Source organism: Amblyraja radiata, unplaced genomic scaffold, assembly GCF_010909765.2.
Source record: "Amblyraja radiata isolate CabotCenter1 unplaced genomic scaffold, sAmbRad1.1.pri S103, whole genome shotgun sequence".
Lineage (NCBI taxonomy): Eukaryota > Metazoa > Chordata > Chondrichthyes > Rajiformes > Rajidae > Amblyraja > Amblyraja radiata.
The window spans coordinates 1,168,093-1,190,419 of record NW_022630094.1 but is presented as its reverse complement, the minus strand read 5'-3'; the positions used below and the strand labels follow the sequence as shown (position 1 = coordinate 1,190,419).

At 50.3% G+C, this 22,327-nt stretch overlaps 1 protein-coding gene across 1 annotated transcript in view; it reads left to right on the top strand.

Annotated features, from left to right (window-relative positions):
* The window catches only part of LOC116969085 (E3 ubiquitin-protein ligase HUWE1-like), a 97,976-nt gene that overhangs the window by 12,632 nt on the left and 63,017 nt on the right, over nucleotides 1-22,327 (top strand). Inside the window, exons 2-7 of the mRNA XM_033016034.1 lie at nucleotides 11,832-11,903; nucleotides 14,772-14,870; nucleotides 16,757-16,963; nucleotides 18,301-18,453; nucleotides 19,319-19,381; nucleotides 20,615-20,692. Coding sequence (XP_032871925.1) covers nucleotides 11,859-11,903; nucleotides 14,772-14,870; nucleotides 16,757-16,963; nucleotides 18,301-18,453; nucleotides 19,319-19,381; nucleotides 20,615-20,692 — 645 coding nt within the window. The 5' untranslated portion in view covers nucleotides 11,832-11,858. The remainder of the gene's footprint in view (nucleotides 1-11,831; nucleotides 11,904-14,771; nucleotides 14,871-16,756; nucleotides 16,964-18,300; nucleotides 18,454-19,318; nucleotides 19,382-20,614; nucleotides 20,693-22,327) is intronic.

Sequence of the window (22,327 nt, the reverse complement as noted above, 5' to 3'; positions counted from 1 at the left end):
TATAAGATTATTAAGGGCTTGGACACACACTAGAGGCAGGAAACATGTTCCCGATGTTGGGGGAGTCCAGAACCAGGGGCCACACACACAGTTTAAGAATAAGGAGTAAGCCATTTAGAACGGAGACGAGGAAACACTTTTTCTCACAGAGAGTGGTGAGTCTGTGGAATTCTCTGCCTCAGAGGGCCGGTGGAGGCCGCTTCTCTGGATACTTTCAAGAGAGAGCTAGATAGGGCTCTTAAAGATAGTGGAGTCCGGGGATATGGGGAGAAGGGAGGAACGGGGTACTGATTGGGGATGATCAGCCATGATCACATTGAATGGCGGTGCTGGCTCGAAGGGCCGAATGGCCTCTACTCCTGCACCTATTGTCTATTGTCTATTGTCTATTGTCTATTGGCGGCCACCGCAGGAAACACCGGCTTCCAGACTGCACGTGTCGACATGCTTATGTGCGAAAGTTGTGAACTTGCAAGCAATACTGAGTTTTTTTTATAGACGACTTTTGGCTGGGCCTCAGCCATGGTCTGTAAACATGTTGTGCAACTCGTATATTCCATTTAATGTCGGTGGCTGTGCACAATCTGTTCTGCTTTTCCTTCTCTCCCCCGCCTGACATCGATTTCTCAATCCGGTTACTTGTTCTATAACCTTTTCAAGATTCAAGAGAGTTTATTGTCATGTGTCCCAGATAGGACAATGAAATTCTTGCTTTGCTTCAGCACAACAGAATATAGTAGGCATAAATAAATACAGAACAGATCAGTGTGTCCATATACCATTGAATATATATGTATATACACACACATAAATTAACAGATAAAGTGCAACGGGCTATTAATGTTCAGAAGGTAGACAAAAGTGCTGGAGAAACTCAGCGGGTGAGGCAGCATCTATGGAGCGAAGGAAATAGGCAACGTTTCGGGTCGAAACCCTTCTTTAGACTGATGTGAGGGTGGGGGGGTAGGGTGGGAAGAAGAAAGGAAGAGGAGCCAGAGGGCTGAGGGAGAGCTGAGAAGGGGAGGAGACAGCAAGGGCTACCAGAAATTGGAGAAGTCAATGTTTAAGCCGCTGGGGTGCAGACTGCCCAAGCGGAATATGAGGTGCTGCTCCTGCAGCCCCTTCTCAGCTCTCCCTCAGGATAGTGCTTGTGTGTGTGTGTGTGTAGGATAGTGCTTGTGTGTGTGTGTGTGTGTGTGTGTGTGTGTGTGTGTGTAGGATAGTGCTTATGTGTGTGTGTGTGTGTGTGTGTGTGTGTGTGTGTGTGTGTAGGATAGTGCTTTGTGTGTGTGTGTGTGTGTGTGTGTGTGTGTGTGTGTGGGATAGTGCTTGTGTGTGTGTGTGTGTGTGTGTGTGTGTGTGAGGGATAGTGCTTGTGTGTGTGTGTGTGTGTGCTTGTGTGTGTGTGTGTGTGTGTGTGTGTGTGTGTGAGAGGGATAGTGCTTGTGTGTGTGTGTGTGTAGGATAGTGCTTGTGTGTGTGTGTGTAGGATAGTGCTTGTGTGTGTGTGTGTGTAGGATAGTGCTAGTGTGTGTGTGTGTGTAGGATAGTGCTTGTGTGTGTGTGTGATAGTGCTTGTGTGTGTGTGTGTGTGAGGGATAGTGCTTGTGTGTGTGTGTGTGTGTGTGTGTGTGTGGGATAGTGCTTGTGTGTGTGTGTGTGTGTGGGATAGTGCTTGTGTGTGTGTGTGTGTGTGTGTGTGTGGGATAGTGCTTGTGTGTGTGTGCGGGATAGTGCGCGTGTGTGCGCGTGTGTGTAGGATAGTGCTTGTGTGTGTGCGCGTGTGTGTAGGATAGTGCTTGTGTGTGTGTGTGTGTAGGATAGTGCTTTTGTGTGTGTGTGTGTGTGTGTGTGTGTGTGTGTGTGTGTGTAGGATAGTGCTTGTGTGCTTGTGTGTGTGTGTGTGTGAGGGATAGTGCTTGTGTGTGTGTGTGTGTGTGTGTGTGTGTGGGATAGTGCTTGTGTGTGTGCGCGTGTGTGTAGGATAGTGCTTGTGTGTGTGTGTGTAGGATAGTGCTTATGTGTGTGTGTGTGTGTGTGTAGGATAGTGCTTGTGTGTGTGTGTGTGTGTGTGTGTGTGTGTGTAGGATAGTGCTTGTGTGTGTGTGTGTGTGTAGGATAGTGCTTGTGTGTGTGTGTGTAGGATAGTGCTTGTGTGTGTGTGTGTAGGATAGTGCTTGTGTGTGTGTGTGTGTGTGTGTGTAGGATAGTGCTAGTGTGTGTGTGTAGGATAGTGCTTGTGTGTGTAAACACTTTACCAGCTGCGTCTCTGCTGCTCCCGTGTTGTGTGGACCAGCGCTTCTTAAACTGGTGAATGGTTCACCCAAGGGTGAATGGGATTATTTTGGGATGAATGAAGGGCGAACGACTTAATTTATTCAGATATATTTATATATATTTTTCTATACCTAAAAAAGGCATTGCTATTAAAGTTTAAGGAAGAACTGCAGATGCTGGAAAAATCGAAGGTAGACATAAATGCTGGAGAAACTCAGCGGGTGAGGCAGCATCTGTGGAGCGAAGGAAATAGGCGACGTTTCGGGAATTCCCGATGAGCTTGTTGATCCTATTGGTGTCCGTGACCTTCGCCCTGCTGCCCCACAGCACATGGCAGCGAAGAAGATGCCACTGGCTACCACCGATCGGCTTGGCGATCACTTCGCCCAACACCTCCGCTCGGTCCTTGGAGACCAAACCGATTAGGAAAGGGGGAGATGCAATGAGACCTGGGTGTCATGGTACACCAGTCATTAAAAGTAGGCATGCAGGTGCAGCAGGCAGTGAAGAAGGTGAATGGTATGTTAGCATTCATAGCAAAAGGATTTGAGTATAGGAGCAGGGAGGTTCTACTGCAGTTGTACAGGGTCTTGGTGAGTCCACACCTGGAGTATTGCGTACAGTTTAGGTCTCCTAGCATCCTCCTCACAGTTCACACTGCCGCCCAGCTTGTGTGCTGTTTAGAAACATAGAAACATAGACAATAGGTGCAGGAGTAGGCTATTCGGCCCTTCGCGCCTGCACCGCCATTCAATATGATCATGGCTGATCATCCAACTCAGTATCCTGTACCTGCCTTCTCTCCATACCCCCTGATCCCTTTAGCCACAAGGGCCACATCTAACTCCCTATTAAATGTAGCCAATGAACTGTCCTCAACTACCTTCTGTGGCAGAGAATTCCACACATTCATCACTCTCTGTGTAAAAAATGTTTTTCTCACCTCGGTCCTAAAAGACTTCCCCCTTATCCTTAAACTGTGTGACCCCTTGTCCTGGACTTCCCCAACATCGGGAACAATCTTCCTACATCTAGCCTGTCCAACCCCTGAAGAATTTTGTAAGTTTCTTTAAGATTCCCCCTCAATCTTCTGAATTCTAGCGAGTACAAGCCGAGTCTATCCAGTCTTTCTTCATATGAAAGTCCTGACATCCCAGGAATCAGTCTGGTGAACCTTCTCTGTACTCCCTCTATGGCAAGAATGTCTTTCCTCAGATTAGGAGCCCAAAACTGCACGCAATACTCCAGGTGTGGTCTCACCAAGACCCTGTACAACTGCAGTAGAACCTCCCTGCTCCTATACTCAAATCCTTTTGCTATGAATGCTAACATACCATTCGCTTTCTTCTGGAGCCTTTTCCATGACTGGATATGGCCGCAAGGTAGTGGAGGTTTTAAATCAGAGTTTTCCCTCTCCTAGATGGACTGACGAACCCCATCTGCCCGAGACTCGTGGGGGCGGGAGCGTCTACCTTCCCATGCAGGTCTATAGCACCAGCCCACTGCCCACTTCCCTCTAAACCTGTCCTATCCATGTACCTGTTTAAATGGTTCTGATATGATGCAAGAATATCTGAGCATTTTGCATTTTTCGCGCGATTTCTTCCAAACCCATTTCTCGTTGCATCCTGAGGAACAAACTCCTCCAACGCACGGCGAACAGCATTTTAAAACCCCGACTTCTCGCTCTTTGATTCACCAATGCACTTTTGCATGTAATATATAATCTGCTGACTCATTTTCTCACTGTGTTAACTTTGCCTTAGTTGGCATTAAATTCGTTGCCTCGACTGGTTTGTTTTTGCAGCTTTCTCATTTGTATTCGTATCCAGGGATCTTTGAACGAGCCAGGCACTGGTTTAGCTATCGAGAAGCGGGCCCTGGCTAGGTAGCAAAGCAAATCTTGCTTTCTTTACAACAGATCCCCGGGTAGAGTTGCTGCCTTACAGAGCTTGCAGCGCCGGAGACCCGGGTTCCATCCCGACTACGGGTGCTGTCTGTACGGAGTTTGCACGTTCTCCCCGTGACCTGCATGGGTTTCCTCCGAGATCTTCCGTTTCCTCCCAGTCTCCAAATACAATAGACACTAGGTGCAGGAGTAGAGACCATTCGGCCCTTCGAGCCAGCATCGCCATTCAATGTGATCATGGCTGATCATCCCCAATCAGTACCCCGTTCCTGTCTTCTCCCCTGACTCGGCTATTTTTAAGAGCCCTATCTAGCTCTCTCTTGAAAGCATCCAGAGAACTGGCCTCCACCGCCCTCTGAGGCAGAGAATTCCACAGACTCACCACTCTCTGTGAGAAAAAGTGTTTCCTCGTCTCCGTTCTAAATGGCTTACTCCTTATTCTTAAACTGTGGCCCCTGGTTCTAGACTCCCCCAACATCGGGAACATGTTTCCTGCCTCTAGCGTGTCCAAACCCTTAACAACCTTATATATAGTCTAAAGAAGGAGTTCGGCCCAAACATTGCCTATTTCCTTCGCTCCATAGATGTTGCTGCACCCGCTGAGTTTCTCCAGCATTTTTGTGTACCGTAACAATCTTGTATGTTTCAATGAGATATCCTCTCATCCTTCTAAACTCCACAGAGTGTACAAGCCCAGCCGCTCCATTCTCTCAGCATATGACAGTCCCGCCATCCCGGGAATTAACCTGGTGAACCTACGCTGGGCTCCCTCAATAGCAAGAATGTCCTTCCTCAAATTAGGAGACCAAAACTGCACACAATCCTCCAGGTGTGGTCTCACTAGGGCTCTGTACAACTGCAGAAGGACCTCTTTGCTCCGATATTCGATTCCTCTTGTTATAAAGACGTACTGGTTTGTAGATTAATTGGCTTGGTGTAAGTGTAAATTGTCCCTGGTGTGTGTAGGATAGTTTAGTTTAGTTCAGAGATACAGTGCGGAAACAGGCCCTTCAGCCCACCGGGTCCGCACCGACCAGCGATCCCCGCACACTAACACTATCCTACACACTCTCGGGACAGTTTTTACATTTACCAAGCCAATTTACCTCCAAATCCGTATGACTTTGGAGTGTGCGAGGAAACAGAAGATCTCGGAGAAAACCCACGCGGTCACGGGGAGAATGCACAAACTCCGTACAGACAGCACCCGTAGTCGGGATCGAACCCGGGTCTCTGCCGCTGCGCGAGCAGTAAATCATCAATGGGTGTAGGATTGGGTTAATGTGCGGGGGTCGCTGGTCGGTGCGGACTCGGTGGGCCGAAGGGCCTGTTTCTGTGCTGTATCTCTAAACCTAAACTAGTGTGTGAACGGGCGATTGCTGGTCGGCGCGGACCCGGTGGGACGAAGGGCCTGTTTCCGCGCTGTATCTCTAAACTAAACTAGTGTGTGAACGGGCGATCGCTGGTCGGTGCCAAATAGGCAACGTTTTGGGCCGAAACCCTTCCTCAGACTCAAGTGTGAAGAAGGGTTTCGGCCCGAAACGTTGCCTATTTCCTTCGCTCCATAGATGCTGCCTCACGCACTGAGTTTCTCCAGCATTTTTGTCTACCCACAATCAAATGTTTTCTTGAGGTAAACCAAATTCATTGCTCAAGTGTCTATTTTGGACTGGCTGGTGAAATTCTGACTTCTAATGCCTGCTATTATGGGCTGATGACTTAATTCTCATGGTTATGGAGTCAAAGAGTCACGCAGTGTGGAAACAGGCCCTTCGGCACAACATGCCCCATCTACACTAGTCCCACCTGCCTGTGTTTGGCCCAAATCGCTCTAACCCCGTCCTATCCATGTACCTGTCTAAATATTTCTTAAACGTTGCGATAAACAACATAAGTGATTGGAGTAGAATCAGGCCATTTGGCCCCTCTAATCGACTTCCTCCTAACCCCATTCTCATGCCTTCTCCCCATAGACACCCGTACTAATCAAGAATCTATCTATCTCTGCCTTACAAATATCCACTGATTTGTGGCCTCCACCGCCGTCTGTGGCAACGAATCCCACAGATTCACCACCCTCTGGCTAAAGAAATTCCTCCTCATCTCCTTCCTTAAGGAACGTCCTTTAATTCAAGGCTGTGCCCTCTGGTCCTGGACTCTCCCACTAGTGGAAACATCCTCTCCACATCCACTCTATCCAGGCCACTATTCTGTATGTTTTAATGAGGTCTCATCCCCTCATCCTTCTAAACTCCAGAGAGTACAGGCCCAGTGCCGTCAAATGCTCATCATATGTTAACCCACTTATAGGAGCAAAGAGGTCCTTCTGCAGTTGTACAGGGCCCTGGTGAGACCACACCTGGAGTATTGTGTGCAGTTTTGGTCCCCTAATTTGAGGAAAGACATTTTCGCTATTGAGGGAGCCCAGCGTAGGTTTACAAGGTTAATTCCCGGGATGGCAGGACTGTCATATGCTGAGAGAATGGAGCGGCTGGGCTTGTACACACTGGAGTTTAGAAGGATGAGAGGGCATCTCCAATCAGTACCCCGTTCCTGCCTTCTCCCCATATCCCCTGACTCCGCTATTTTTAAGAGCCCTATCTCGCTCTCTCTTGAAAGCATCCAGAGAACCGGCCTCCACCTTCTCCCCATGAGGCAGAGAATTCCACAGATTCACAACTCTCTGTGTGAAAAAGTGTTTCCTCATCTCCGTTCTAAATGGCCGACCCCTTATTCTTAAACTGTGTGTGTGTGGCCCCTGGTTCTGGACTCCCCCAACATCGGGAACATGTTTCCTGCCTCTAGCGTGTCCAAACCCGTAATAATCTTATATGTTTCAATAAGATGCCCTCTCATCCTTCTAAACTCCAGAATGTACAAGCCCAGCCGCTCCATTTTTTCTGCATATGACAGTCCCGCCATCCCGGGAATTAACCTGGTGAACCTACGCTGGGCTCCCTCAATAGCAAGAATGTCCTTCCTCAAATATGGAGACCAAAACTGCACTTTTGTTTCCCCGTCTCTGGTTTGGGCTTGAAGTGCTTGTGTTGTTGACCTCTTATCTATATGTGGTTTTTCTAATGAAATGATATTGATTTCCAAGTGCTGCGGCTGATGCATCTTCATGTTGCCTGCATCAGCTGCCTCCTCTTTCACAGTAAGGAAATGAATTGGGCTCTTAGCATGATTTATTCACTCTGCTTGATGCTCTACATCTGAGACTAGCGCGCTCTCCCTCTCCCTCTCCCTCTCCTCTCCCTCTCCCTCTCCCTCTCCCTCTCCCTCTCCCTCTCCCTCTCCCTCTCCCTCTCCCTCTCCCTCTCCCTCTCCCTCTCCCTCTCCCTCTCCCTCTCCCTCTCCCTCTCCCTCTCCCTCTCCCTCTCCTCTCCCTCTCCCTCTCCCTCTTCCCCTCTCCCCTCTTCCCTCTCCCTCTCCCTCCCCCTCCTCCTCCACCCCTCTCCCTCTCCTGTCTCCTCTGCCTCTCCTCTCCCATATCCCCTGACTCCGCTATCTTTAATAGCCCTATCTAACTCTCTCTTGAAAGCATCCAGAGAACCGGCCTCCATCGCCCTCTGAGGCAGAGAATTCCACAGACTCACCACTCTCTGTGAGAAATAGTGTTTCCTCGTCTCCGTTCTAAATGGCCGACCCCTTATTCTTAAACTGGTTCTGGGCTCCCCCAACATCGGGAACATGTTTCCTGCCTCCAGCGAGTCCAAACCCTTAACAATCTCATATATGTTTCAATAAGATCCCCTCACAGGGGCTGCAACCTGTCACACTGCAGGTAGACGTGGAACACGGTCTCTTCCGCGCCGCAGAAGCGACAGGCGGCGGGCGAGTCCGTGAACCGGCTCGAGTACCTGTTACTGGCCACGGCCATGGGCGACACTCTCCAGCACAGGTCCCCGATGTGAAGGGGGAGGAGGACTCCCTTACAGAGAGATCTCCACTGGGGGACAGCTCCCACCGTCAGGTGGTAACACGGACTGAAGTACAGGTTCACAATCTTTTATCCGAAATTCCGAAAACCGAAAAGCTCCGAAAACCGAACATTTTTAACTGCCGGGATCGAGGCGCAAACTTGCGACCTTGCGGCCACGAGCAGAGCACTCTACCACTGAGCCACCCGTTAAACGTTAAAATCTACGCTAAAAATCTTCCATTCCGAAATCCGAAAAATTCCGAAAAATTCCGAAAAGTGTCTGGTCCCAAGGTTTTCGGATAAGAGATTGTGAACCTGTATAGGGTGCGCAGGAGCAGCCTGTACCGAACGCGCCTTATAGAGTAAACTAAACTCCTTGGGAGTCTGTGCCAGAACCCCAGCCGCAAACCACGCCCCAGACTACGTCTAAATCTCACAGAATAGCAGGCAGATAAAAATTGAAAGGTCAATGGCTATAATTATAACATACCGCCAGGAAGCGAGCGGGCAAGATCATCTAGAGCAGTGGTTCCCAACGTGGGGCGTACGCCCCACAGGGGGGCAATTTGATTTTTAAGGGGGGCATCAGGTAAACATATGTAGTTTATGTTTCAGATGTTATTTTGAGTAAATTCCATTTTCTGAGATTATTTCTTTGTCTGCTCGTGCTAAAATATGGGGGGGGGGGGCATCAGGATTTTAGAGGTGATTAGGTGGGGCATGGCCAAAAAAAGGTTGGGAACCACTGATCTAGAGGCAGGAAACATGTTCCCGATGTTGGGGGAGTCCAGAACCAGGGGCCACACACAGTTTAAGAATAAGGGGTCGGCCATTTTGAACGGAGACGAGGAAACACTTTTTCTCACAGAGAGTTGTGAGTCTGTGGAATTCTCTGCCTCAGAGCGCGGTGGAGGCCAGTTCTCTGGATGCTTTCAAGAGAGAGCTAGATAAGGCTCTTAAAAATAGCGGAGTCAGGGTATATGGGGAGAAGGCAGGAACGGGGTACTGATTGGGGATGATCACATTGAATGGCGGTGCTGGCTCGAAGGGCCGAATGGCCTACTCCTGCCCCTATTGTCTATTGTCTATTATCTCTGACCCCTCTCACCCTGGCCACAAACTCTTTGAATGACTTCCCTCTGGAAGGCGACTCCGGACTGTCAAAGCTGCCACAGCCAGACATAAACACAGTTTTTATCCACGAGTAGTTGCTCGACTCAACAGCCAAAAATCTGTAGCCTCCCTTTGATCTGGTATTTTGTTGGTTCACATGCTTGATCAATGGTGTTTTATCATTAATGTTTTATTATTATTAATGTTTAGTGTTCTCTGAGTCATTCGTAACTGTCACTGTGTGTCATGTTGTTACTTGCGGGCGGAGCACCAAGGCAAATTCCTTGTATGTGAATACTTGGTGAATACTTGGCCAATAAACGCACTTACTTAGTTAAGCTAAATGTTTAAGAAGGAACTGCAGATGCTGGAAAAATCGAAGGTTGACAAAAATGCTGGAGAAACTCAGCGGGTGAGGCAGCATCTATGGAGCGAAGGAAATAGGCAACGTTTCGGGTCGAGACTCTTCTTCAGACTGATATGGGGGAGGGGGGGGGGCGGGAAGAAGAAAGGAAGAGGCGGAGAGCTGGGAAGGGGAGGAGAAAGCAGGGACTACCTGAAATTGGAGAAGTCAATGTTCATACCGCTGGGGTGTAAACTAAACTACCCAAGCGAAATATGAGGTGCTGCTCCTCCAATTTACGGTGGGACTCACTCTGACCATGGAGGAGGCCCAGGACAGAAAGGTCGGATTGGGATTGGGAATGGGAGTGGGAGTTGAAGAGGCGGAGACACTGGGAGAGCTGGGAAGGGGCGGTGTTAAGCTAAATGGCTACTGCAAACGGTCTCGATCGGAGAGAACTAGATAGGGGTCTTAAAGATAGCAGAGTCGGGATATGGGGAGAAGGCAGGAACAGGGTACTGATTGGGGATGATCACATTGAATGGCTCGAAGGGCCGAATGGCCTACTCCTGCACCTATTGTCTATTGAAATGTCGCCCATTCTCTCCAGAGATGCTGCCTGTCCCGCTGAGTTATGCCCCTGTCCCACTGGACGAGCTAATTCAGGAGTTCTCCCGAGTTTCCCCTGATTCGAACTCGGAGATTTACGGTAATAGCCGCTCCTAGGCACTCGGGGCTCTCGTGGACATTTTTCAACACGTTGAAAAATCTTCACGAGCTTACCGCGTTTCCCGAGTACCTTGCGTTAACGTTACGAGCCGCTAAGAGACGTCCCGAGCTCCGACGTACCCGCTACGTACATTCTACGTGCTTACCACGAGTCCGATTTAAAAAAAAAACTCGGGAGAGCTCTTGAATTAGCTCGTACAGTGGGACGGGCCCTTAACTCCAGCTTATTGTGTCTACGGTTTAAACCAGCAGTTCCTTCCTCTGCATTACCCTAGCAAGTCGAGGATGTTTTTATTTAGCACTGGCTTGACACACACACACACACACGCGCACACACACACACACACACACACACACACACACACTAACTAAAAAAACACTTGGATTGCTCGAAAGTGAAAGTTGATGAATAATGGATGACTCAGCTTTTATTGCAGATTCACTGAAAGCTCGCACATGTTAATGTTTTGAGGGACTGATTCACATGCTGCTTGCTTTTAAAAAGAGTATTACTTAAACACCTGTGCAAATCACTGTGCTCTCTGGAGAATCAATACACATTTACCCCTCAGATTCCTATTAAATCTTTTCGAACCTTCGAGCCAGCATTCAATGTGATCATGGCCGATCATCACCAATCAGTACCCTGTTCCTGCCTTCTCCCCATATCCCCTGACTCCGCTATCTTTAAGAGCCCTATCTAGCTCTCTCTTGAAAGAATCCAGAGAACCTGCCTCGACCGCCCTCTTAACCTGTCCTATCCATGTACCTTTCTCAGTGTTACTTAAACGTTCGGACAGTCCCAGCCTCAACTACCTCCTCCGGCAGCTCGTTCCATACACCCACCACCTTCTGTGTGGAAAAGTTACCCTCGGATTCCTATGAAATCTTTCCCCCTTCACAACAGCCATTCGGCCCTTCGAGCCAGCACTGCCATTCAATGTGATCATGGCTGATCATCCCCAATCAGTGCCCCGTTCCTGCCTTCTCCCCATATCCCCTGATCCACTATCTTTAAGAGCCCTATCCAGCTCTCTCTTGAAAGTATCCAGAGAACCGGCCTCAGAGGCAGAGAATCCCACAGTCACCACTCCTCATCTCCATTCAAAATGGCCGACCCCTTATTCTTAAACTGTGTGTGTGGCCCCTGGTTCTGGACTCCCCCAACATCGGGAATATGTTTCCTGCCTCTAGCATGTCCAAACCCTTAATAATCTTATATGTTTCAATAAGATTCCCTCTCATCCTTCTAAACACCAGAGTGTACAAGCCTAGCCGCTCCATTCTCTCAGCATATGACAGTCCCGCCATCCCGGGAATTAACCTTGTAAACCTACGCTGGGCTCCCACAATAGCAAGAATGTCCTTCCTCAAATTAGGAGACCAAAACTGCACACATACAATGTGTGTTCCTTGGTTTTACTTCTGTAAATAGTCTCTGAAATTTTCCGACCAGTTGTCGTTTATTGAATGAAATGACTGTGGCCGCGTTTTTAGCTGCACGTTCTGAATCGTTTTTTTTGTTTCCCTTGCAGGTCTAGATTGTAGACACAGAAAGAAAAATGAAAGTCGATAGAACAAAGTTGAAGAAAACTCCGACTGAAGCGGTGAGTCCCGACCGTTTGGCCGAACGGATGATCTGGTCTTTATCTCCTGTTCCGCGGAATGGTGTGTTAGAAACATAGAAACATGGAAAATAGGTGCAGTAGGAGGCCATTCGGCCCTTCGAGCCAGCACCGCCATTCACTGTGATCATCGCTGATCGTCCCCAATCAATAACCCGTGCCTGCCAACCTCCCCATATCCCCTGACTCCACCAGCCCCTAGAGCTCTATCTAACTCTCTCTTAAATCCATCCAGTGATGTGGCCTCCACTGCCCTCTGTGGCAGGGAATTCCACAAATTCACAATTCTCTGGGTGAAAACTTTTTTTCTCACCTCAGTCTTAAATGGCCTACCCTTGATTCTAAGACTGTGTGTGGCCCCCTGGTTCTGGACTCGCCCAACATTGGGAACATTTTTCCTGCATCTAGCTTGTCCAGTCCTTTTATAATTTTATTGGATGTTGAAATAATGCTCAAGTCAAGAGTGTTTTATTGTCATATGTCCCAGATGGACAATGAAATTCTTGCTTGCTGCAGCACAACAGAATATGTAAACATAATACAGAACTGGAGATAAATGTTCAGTGTGTCTATATACCATAGACCATATATATACACAATATATCCAATTTACTGTGGTCCTCACTGGCCATGGAGGCGGACCAGGACAGAAAGTCGGATTGGGAATGGGAGGGGGAGTTGAAGTGCTGAGCCACCGGGAGATCAGGCTGGTTATGGCGAACCGAGCGGAGGCGAGTTTAATAGCCTGATTGCTGTGGGGAAGAAGCTGTTCCTGAACCTGGATGTTCCAGATTTCAGGCTCCTGTGCCTTCTTCCCGATGGCAACGGAGAGACGAGTGTGTGGCCAGGATGGTGTGGGTCCTTGATGGGAGGAATAGATCAGGCAGAGTCTCTTGCCCAGAGTAGGGGACTCGAGGACCAGAGGACATAGGTGAAGGGGAAAAGATTTAATAGGAATCCGAGGGGTAACCTTTCCACACAGAGGCTGCCGGAGGAGGTAGTTGAGGCTGGGACTATTCCATCGTTTAAGAAACAGTTGGATAGGTACATGGATTGGACAGGTTTGGAGGGATATGGGCCAAGCGTAGGCAGGTGGGACCAGTGTAGATGGGGCATGTTGGCCGGTGTGGGCAAGTTGGGCCGAAGGGCCGGTTTTCACACTGTATTACTCGATGACTCTATGACCCCGGATTCGATCCTGACTACAGGTGCTGTCTGTATCGAGTCTGTACGTTCCCCCTGTGACCCTCGTGGGTTTTCTCCAGGTGCTCCGGTTTCCTCCCACACTCCAAAGACGTGTGAGTTAATTGGCCCTCTGTGTCGGGAGTGGATGCGAATGTGGGATAACCTAGAAGTGGTGTACGGCTGATCGGCGTGGGCCGAATGGCCTGTTTCCACGCTGTACTTCGAAATTATACTAAGCATTCAAAGTTCATAGAGTCACCCAGCGTGGAAACAGGCCCTACTTGCCCACACCGGCCAACATGCCCCCATCTACACTCGTCCCACCTGCCTGCGTTTGATCCATATCTAAAAACGTCAAAATACGGGACAAATTCCCGGCAGCAATTCGTTAACCGACTCGGCCGTGGCTGGGTGAAAGATGAGTTGGTCCTCTGGCAGCTTGTTCCATACACCCACCACTAGTCCCACCCGCCTGCGCTTAGTCCACATCCCTCCAAACCTGTCCTATCCATGTACTGAAACCTGGGTGTCACGGTACACCAGTCATTGAAAGTAGGCATGCAGGTGCAGCAGGCAGTAAAGAAAGCGAATGGCATGTTGGCATTCATAGCAAAAGGATTTGAGTATAGGAGCAGGGAGGTTCTGCTGCAGTTGTACAGGGTCTTGGTGAGACCACACCTGGAGTATTGCGTACAGTTTTGGTCTCCAAATCTGAGGAAAGACATTCTGGCCATAGAGGGAGTGCAGAGAAGGTTCACCAGACTGATTCCTGGGATGTCAGGACTTTCTTATGAAGAAAGACTGGATAGACTCGGATTGTACTCGCTAGAATTTAGGAGATTGAGGGGGGAATCTTATAGAAACTTACAAAATTCTTAAGGGATTGGACAGGCTAGATGCAGGAAGGTTGTTCCCGATGTTGGGGAAGTCCAGGACAAGGGGTCACAGCTTAAGGATATAGGGGAAATCCTTTAGAACCGAGATGAGAAAAACATTTTTCACGCAGAGAGTGGTGAATCTCTGGAACTCTCTGCCACAGAAGGTAGTTGAGGCCAGTTCATTGGCTATATTTAAGAGGGAGTTAGATGTGGCCCTTGTGGCTAGAGGGATCAGGGGGTATGGAGAGAAGGCAGGGATGGGATACTGAGTTGGATGATCAGCCATGATCACATTGAATGGCGGTGCAGGCTCGAAGGGCCGAATAGCCTACTCCTGCACCTATTATCTATGTTTCTATGTTTCTATGTACCTGTCTAACTGTTTCTCAAACGTTAGGATAGTCCCAGCCTCAACTACCTCCTCCGGCAGCTCGTTCCATACACCCACCACCCTGTGTGTGGAAAAGTTACCCCTCTGATTCTGATTAAATCTTTTCCCCTTCACCTTGAATCTGTGTCCTCTAGCCCTCGATTCCCGTACTCTCGGCAAGAGACTCTGCCCGATCTATTCCTCTCATGATTTTGTACACCTCTATAAGATCTCCCCTCATCCTCCTGCGGTCCATGGAATAGAGACCCAGCCTGCTCAACCTCTCCCTGTAGCTCACACCCTCTAGTCCTGGCAACATCCTCGTAAATCTTCTCTGAACGCCTTCAAGCTTGACGATATCTTTCCTCTAGCCTGGGTTTCCGGTGAAGCTCAAATGTGTTCTCTTGTCTGTTGCAGCCTGCGGATTGCCGAGCTCTGATCGATAAGCTGAAAGCCTGCAACGATGAACAGCTCCTGACGGAACTTCAGCAGATCAAGACATGGAATATTGGAAAGGTGGGTCGACTCCTTGAGTTTGATTTCGTTCAGAATCAGAATGAGAATCACACTTTATTCGCCAAGTATGTTTTGCGACATACGAGGAATTTCAATGGCCAGGTCAGCCATACAATTAAAAGTAACAGATCACTTCAAAAACACATTTTAACATCAACATCCACCACAGTGACTCCTACACATTCCTCACTGTGATGGAAACATAGAACATAGAATGATAGAAAATAGGTGCAGGAGTGGGCCATTCGGCCCTTCGAGCCTGCACCGCCATTCAATATGATCATGGCTGATCATCCAACTCAGTATCCTGTACCTGCCTTCTCTCCATACCCCCTGATCCCTTTAGCCACAAGGGCCACATCTAACTCCCTCTTAAATATAGCCAATGAACTGTGGCCTCAACTACCTTCTGTGGCAGAGAATTCCACAGATTCACCACTCTCTGTGTGAAAAATGTTTTCCTCATCTCGGTCCTAAAAGATTTCCCCCTTATCCTTAAACTGTGACCCCTTGTTCTAGACTTCCCCAACATTGGGAACAATCTTCCTGCGTCTAGCCTGTCCAACCCCTTAAGAATTTTGTAAGTTTCTATAAGATCCCCCCTCAATCTTCTAAATTCTAGCGAGTACAAACCGAGTCTATCCAGTCTTTCTTCATATGAAAGTCCTGCCATCCCAGGAATCAGTCTGGTGAACCTTCTCTGTACTGCCTTTATGGCTAGAATGTCCTTCCTCAGATTAGGAGACCAAAACTGTACGCAATACTCCAGGTGTGGTCTCACCAAGACCCTGTACAACTGCAGTAGAACCTCCCTGCTCTTATACTCAAGGCGAAGGCGAAATAAAGTTCATGTCCTAACCTTAGTTCTTCCTCGGTCGTGGGCCTCGAGCCGTCCGCTATGGGACGATCTTGACTCCCATAGCCGGCGGAGTTCGGGCCCTCCGCGTCGAGGCGATCCGCTCCTGCATCGGGAGGGATGTCAGCTCCCCCGCGCCGGGCGATCGAACCACGCGTCGGGGCAGGTCGAACGTTGGAGCTCCCGACTCGGCCTCAACCGAGACTGCGAGCCCTCGGGGTTGGTTCCGCGGTGGGAGTGATTCCAGGCAAGGGATCAGCTCCGATGTTAAGTCCGCGCCCCGCGGTGGGGCTCACTACAGTCCGTTGAGGCCTCCAGCTCCATCGATGGTTGGCCGCAGAGCCCGGAGAATGTGATCCGAAAATCAATCACATCTCCGGGAAGGTACGAACCTGTAAAAAAGTTTCCCCGATCCCCTCCCCCCACACAAAACAAACCGAAGAACATTAAAACAAAAAATGTTAACAAACTAAAAAATAACAACAAGAGTGAAAAGACAAACAGACTGCCGGCAGGGCTGCCATCTCCCCGACGCCATCTGGTGGTTTATTGTCACGTGTACCGAGGTACAGTGAAAAGCTTTTGTTGCCTGCTAACCAGTCAGCGGAAAGACAACAGATTAAGGAAATAGGCAATGTTTCGACCCGAAACGTTGCCTATTTCCTTTGCTCCATAGATGCTGCCTCACCTGCTGAGTTTCTCCAGCATACCTTCGGTTTTCCATCACCAGCAAAAGCGCTTCCCCGCTTTTCCTGGCCCCCGCCTTTGCGATGCGTGTGCGTGTGTGTGTGTGTGTGTGTGCGGACGGTCGATCCAGCTCGAGGCTTTCCAAGTGAGTGCCCTCGAGCTTGAAGGTCGAAGGCACTCTTCTTAATTCGCGGATTAGGTCGCCAAAGTGGGACAGCCCCTTTAGTTGGATAGCTGCATCGGGTATTGGAGGCGTCAGGAGGTAGCTGCGTCCTGCCTGGGGGGGGGGGGGGTGGTGGTGATCTCTTTGTGCTTCTGAATCTAGTTTTCTCTCTCCCTGCAGTGCGAGCTGTACCACTGGGTGGACATGCTGGATCGCTTCGATGGCATCTTGGCGGATGCTGGGCAGACGGTGGAGACCATGTCGTGGATGTTGGTGTGCGACAGGCCCGAGAACGAGCAGCTCAAAGCCCTCCTGCTGGCTGTCTTGAACTTCACAGCCCTGCTCATCGAGTACAGCTTCTCCCGCCACCTGTACAGTTCCATCGAAGTGAGTGGACTTTAGAGATACTGCGCGGACCAGCGATACCCTGTACGCTATCCTGCACATGCACACGCACACACAAACACACGGGCACACACACACACAAACACGCACGGATACACGCACGCACATACACACACGCACACACAAACACACGTATACGCGCACGCACGCACACACACACGCGGGCACGCACGCACACACCGACACACACGCACAGTCACGCACCAACACACACACACCAGCAAACAGGCACACACAAGCACGGGCACACACACACACGCACGCACACGCACGCACACACAAACACATGGATACACGCACACACACGCGCACGCACGCACACACACACACGCGGGCACTCACACACGCACGCACGCACACATAAACACATGGATACACGCACGCACACACACGCGCACGCACACACACGCGGGCACACACACGCACACACACACACAAACATACCAGCAAACATGCACACACCTACACACACACACATTACACACACTACACACACTCACACACACACACATTCACGCACACACATATTCACCCACACACACACACATACACACATATTCACACACACACACACTACACACAATATACACACACACACACACACACACACAACACCACACACACTACACACAATATACACACACACACACACACACACACACACACACTACACCACACACACACACACACACACACAATATACACACACACATACACGTGCTGCACGAAATCCTCGAGCGCCACCTGTGTGACGTATCGCGTACGCACGCTGACGCATTGGCGTCGCAAGCTGGCATCTCACGTGTATCGCGTGGTGACGCATGGTTACGTCACCCTGCGCAACCGTATTCTAATGACGTCACGCGCACCAGAAGGCATGATGACGTGTGATTTGCGCGCGACGTCGCGTCGACCTATTTTACATATGACGCGTAAATGAGGCGCAAATGACGGCCAAGTGGGACAGGCCCTTCACTCTGCGGGTCAGGCATCGTCTCTGGACGACGTGGACAGGTGACGTTTCTGGTCGGGTCTGAGGAAGGGTCTCGAACCGAAACGTCACCTATCGCGTGTAGGAAAGAACTGCAGATGCTGGTTTCAACCGAAGATAGACGAAACAAAACCTGGAGGAACTCAGCGGAACCGGCAGCATCTCTGGAGAGAAGGAATGGGTGACGTTTCGGGTCGAGACCCTCCATGTTCTCCAGAGGTGCTGCCTGATCCGCTGAGTTACTCCAGCACTGTGGTTTACATCGGACGCATTTCGGATTTGCTAAACCTGCTTACGAATCGAATGTACGACCTCTTTTTTTTTCCAGCACCTGACCACGTTATTAGCATCATGTGACATGCAAGTGGTGCTGGCTGTGTTAAACCTGCTGTACGTATTCAGCAAAAGATCAAATTATATCACAAGGCTGGGGTCTGATAAAAGGACTCCGCTGTTGTCAAGACTGCAGCACCTGGCAGAAGTAAGTTCACGAGACTCTTGTGTCTCTCTCTCCCCCCCCCTCTCCCCCTCTCCCTCTCTCCCTCTCTCCCTCTCTCCCTCTCTCCCTCTCTCCCTCTCTCCCTCTCTCCCTCTCTCTCTCATATTCTCTCCCTCTCCCCCTCTCCCCCTCTCCCCCTCTCCCCCTCTCCCCCTCTGCCCCTCTGCCCCTCTGCCCCTTTGCCCCTCTGCCCCTCTGCCCCTCTGCCCCTCTCCCTCTCCCCCTCTCACATTCTCACCCTCTCTCCCTCATTCTCCCCCCTCTCTCCCCCCCCTCTCCCCCTTCTCCCCTCTCCCCTCTCCCTCTCTCCCTCTCTCTCTCTCTCTCTCTCTCTCTCTCTCATATTCTCTCCCTCTCCCCTCTCCCACTCTCCCCCTCTGCCCCTCTGCCCCTCTCCCCTCTCCCCCTCTGCCCCTCTCCCCCTCTCCCCTCTCCCCTCTCCCCTCTGCCCTCTGCCCCTCTGCCCCTCTCCCCCTCTGCCCCTCTGCCCTCTCCCCCTCTGCCCCTCTCCCCCTCTCCCCCTGTCCCCCTGTCCCCCTCTGCCCCTCTGCCCCTCTGCCCCTCTCCCTCTCTCCCTCCCCTCTCTCTCACATTCTCACCCTCTCTCCCTCATTCTCCCCCCCCTCTCCCCCTCTCTCCTCCTCTCCCCCTCTCCCCCTCTCCCCCCCTCTCCCCCTCTCCCCCTCTCCCCCTCTCCCCCTCTCCGCCTCTCCCTCTCTCCCTCTCTCCCTCTCTCCCTCTCTCCCTCTCCCCCTCTCTCTCTCTCACATTCTCACCCTCTCTCCCTCATTCTCTCCCCCTCTCCCTCTCTCCCTTTGCACTAAAGGTAAAATCTTTCTCTCCACAGAGTTGGGGCGGAAAGGAGAATGGATTTGGCCTTGCAGAGTGCTGCCGTAACCTGCAGATGTCGGTAAGTGGCTTTGCAGAGAGCTTGGGATGAAGTCGGAGCGACCTGCCGGGCTCTGCTCCGAGCTGCCTGCGTTTTGTCACTGTGCTTGCATTCCATAGCCCGTTAAAATGAACGGCACTCTCTGAGGCGTTGTCGTGCCACGCTGTTAGTGCCTCCTCATCCGCCTCTGCCACCAGAGAGGCAGAACGCTGGGGGGTTTCTACGAGGCCACTGTTTTCGTCCCTTGCCTTGGGTGACGTGAATGGATCCTCCGTCGATGTGGAGTCTTGGTACTGCTTGTCCACCCCCCCCCTGCGTCTTGCGACGTGCAGCTCTGCTTCAGATGAAGATGCACCATGAAATGGTCTTAAAACAGCGTGCGGGGGGGGGGTTTGCCAAGCCGAAATTCCGGACGGGATTCTGTGCGTTGTGTTCCAATCCGTCATAGGTTGCTCCCCCCCCCCCCCCCCCCTTTTTTCCCTGCGACCCCGGTGTGAATTCGAGTCGAGTTGCGCGATGCTCTCGGCCGCGATAACGTGCCTCCCTGTGCTGCTTGTGGCCGAGAAAGAATCAAATGTTATCCCGTTGCTTTCCCGTCTCGCTCCGCGCATTGCACGACAGCCCCGAATGGACAAGTTTCGAGATGATCCTATCTGAACTCGGCACCAAGCCCCCCCTTGAGGTCTTCTCCGGCGCGCGTCGAAGAGACGCCTTCACGCGGGAAGTCGAGCGTGTGTGGGGGTTTTCTGCAAATGCTCCGTTTTTTTTGTTTTTGTTTTTTTTGTGTTGCTCCCCCCCCCCAAGGATAGCTTCGCCGCTGGTGACGGCGGAAACGCTGAGTTGACGCGCCAGCCCGTGCTTTATTCTCTCGGACCAAGGGCCGGCTGGCGCACCGGAGCGCCCTTGCGCCTGGCCGCCAACCGCGCGCTCTCTCCCCCATGCCTCGCCACTTCCGCTAGAGGAGTTGACCCCGATTTGGGAGCCATCTTGTTTTTCAGTCCCGGCCATTTTGTGTCCAAATCCTCGGAGGTTTCTCCAGCATAGATTGGAGGGGGGGGCACATTTGCCCCCTCAGGCTATGTCATCGCAAAGGGCTAACTTTGGTGATCCAAGGCAAAGATGCAGCATCATTTAAACATTAGCTTAATTTAAAGACAAAAATGTTTAGAGTACCAAGTAACTCACGCAGCGTTGAGTAAAGCCAAGAAATTGGGTATTAAATTCCCTCTTTTTTTTGTCCTTTTTTTCATATAGAAGTACCCACCTAGTGCAACAACACTACACTTTGAGTTCTATGCAGAGCCAAGTGCGGAGGTGAAGTTGGACAAAAAGGTGAGGTTTCTTTTTTTTTAAATCCCCCAAAAAAAGATACACTCTTGAGCAGGCTTTAGTTTAAAAAAAAAAAGGGGTCAGGAAAGGGATTGCATTGCTGTAGCCCCTTCCCCTGCCAGTCGAGGGCTTTTTTTGAGGCCTAGCATTCAAGGCTTCACGCTTCACAGGAAAGATGTTTGTCGAGCTGGGATGGTTTGCGAGGATGGACAAGGGGTCACAGTTTAAGGATAAGGGGGAAATCTTTTAGGACCGAGATGAGGAAAACATTTTTCACACAGAGAGTGGTGAATCTCTGGAATTCTCTGCCACAGAAGGTAGTTGAGGCCACAGTTCATTGGCTATATTTAAGAGGGAGTTAGATGTGGCCCTTGTGGCTAAAGGGATCAGGGGGTATGGAGAGAAGGCAGGTACAGGATACTGAGTTGGATGATCAGCCATGATCATATTGAATGGCAGTGCAGGCTCGAAGGGCCGAATGGCCTACTCCTGCACCTATTTTCTATGTTTCTATGTTTCTATGATGTTGCCGGGACTAGAGGCTGTGAGCTACATGGAGAGTGGTTGGGGCAGGCTGGGACTCTATTCCATGGAGCGCAGGAGGATGAGGGGCGATCGTATCGAGGTGTACAAAATCACCAGTGGAATAGATCGGTTAGAGTCTCTTGCCCAGAGTAGGGGAATCGAGGACCAGAGGACACAGGTTCAAGGTGAATCTGTGGAATTCTCTGCCTCAGAGGGCGGTTCTCTGGATGCTTTCAAGAGAGAGCTAGATAGGGCTCTTAAAGATAGCGGAGTCAGGGGATATGGGGAGAAGGCAGGAACGGGGTACTGATTGGGGATGATCAGCCATCACATTGAATGGCTCGAAGGGCCAAATGGCCCACTCCTACACCTGTTGTCTATTGCCTATTGAAGGGGAATCGAGGACCTAGGCTTCACACTGCCGGGGAGGGGGGGGGGGGGAGGGGAGTTGTCGGACCACCAGTTGCTGTAGAATCGGTGGAGGACCTATAACTAACTATCGTGCATTTTCCCGCTGAATTGTTTGCTCGCTGTTCTTTAAGAAGCGATGATACCGGACGCCATTTTGTTGTTCCCAAGGCGCTAGATTTGCTTCAGAGGCGTTTTCTTTTTGTATGTAAAAACCCTCTTGAGAACCATGGGCGATTTAAAAAATTTACAGCCAGATTTGTCACTTCTGAAACTTTTTAGAGGCCAAAGGAATCAAGAAAAAACACAAATAATGCCTTACTGTTCATGAAATGCAGTGAGCCTGCACCGCCATTCAATGTGATCATGGTTGATCATCCCCAATCAGTACCCCGTTCCTGCCTTCTCCACATATCCCCTGACTCCGCTATTTTTAAATGCCCTCTCTAGTTCTCCCTTGAAAGCATCCAGAGAACCTGCCTCCACCGCCCTCTGAGGCAGAGAATTCCACAGACTCACCACTCTCAAAGAAAAAGTGTTTCCTCGCCTCCGTTCTAAATGGCCGACCCCTTATTCTTAAACTGTGTGTGGCCCTTAGTTCTGGACTCCCCCAACATCGGGAACAAGTTTCCTGCCTCTAGTGTGTCCAAGCCCTTAACAATCTTATATGTTTCAATAAGAAACCCTCTCATCCTTCTAAACTCC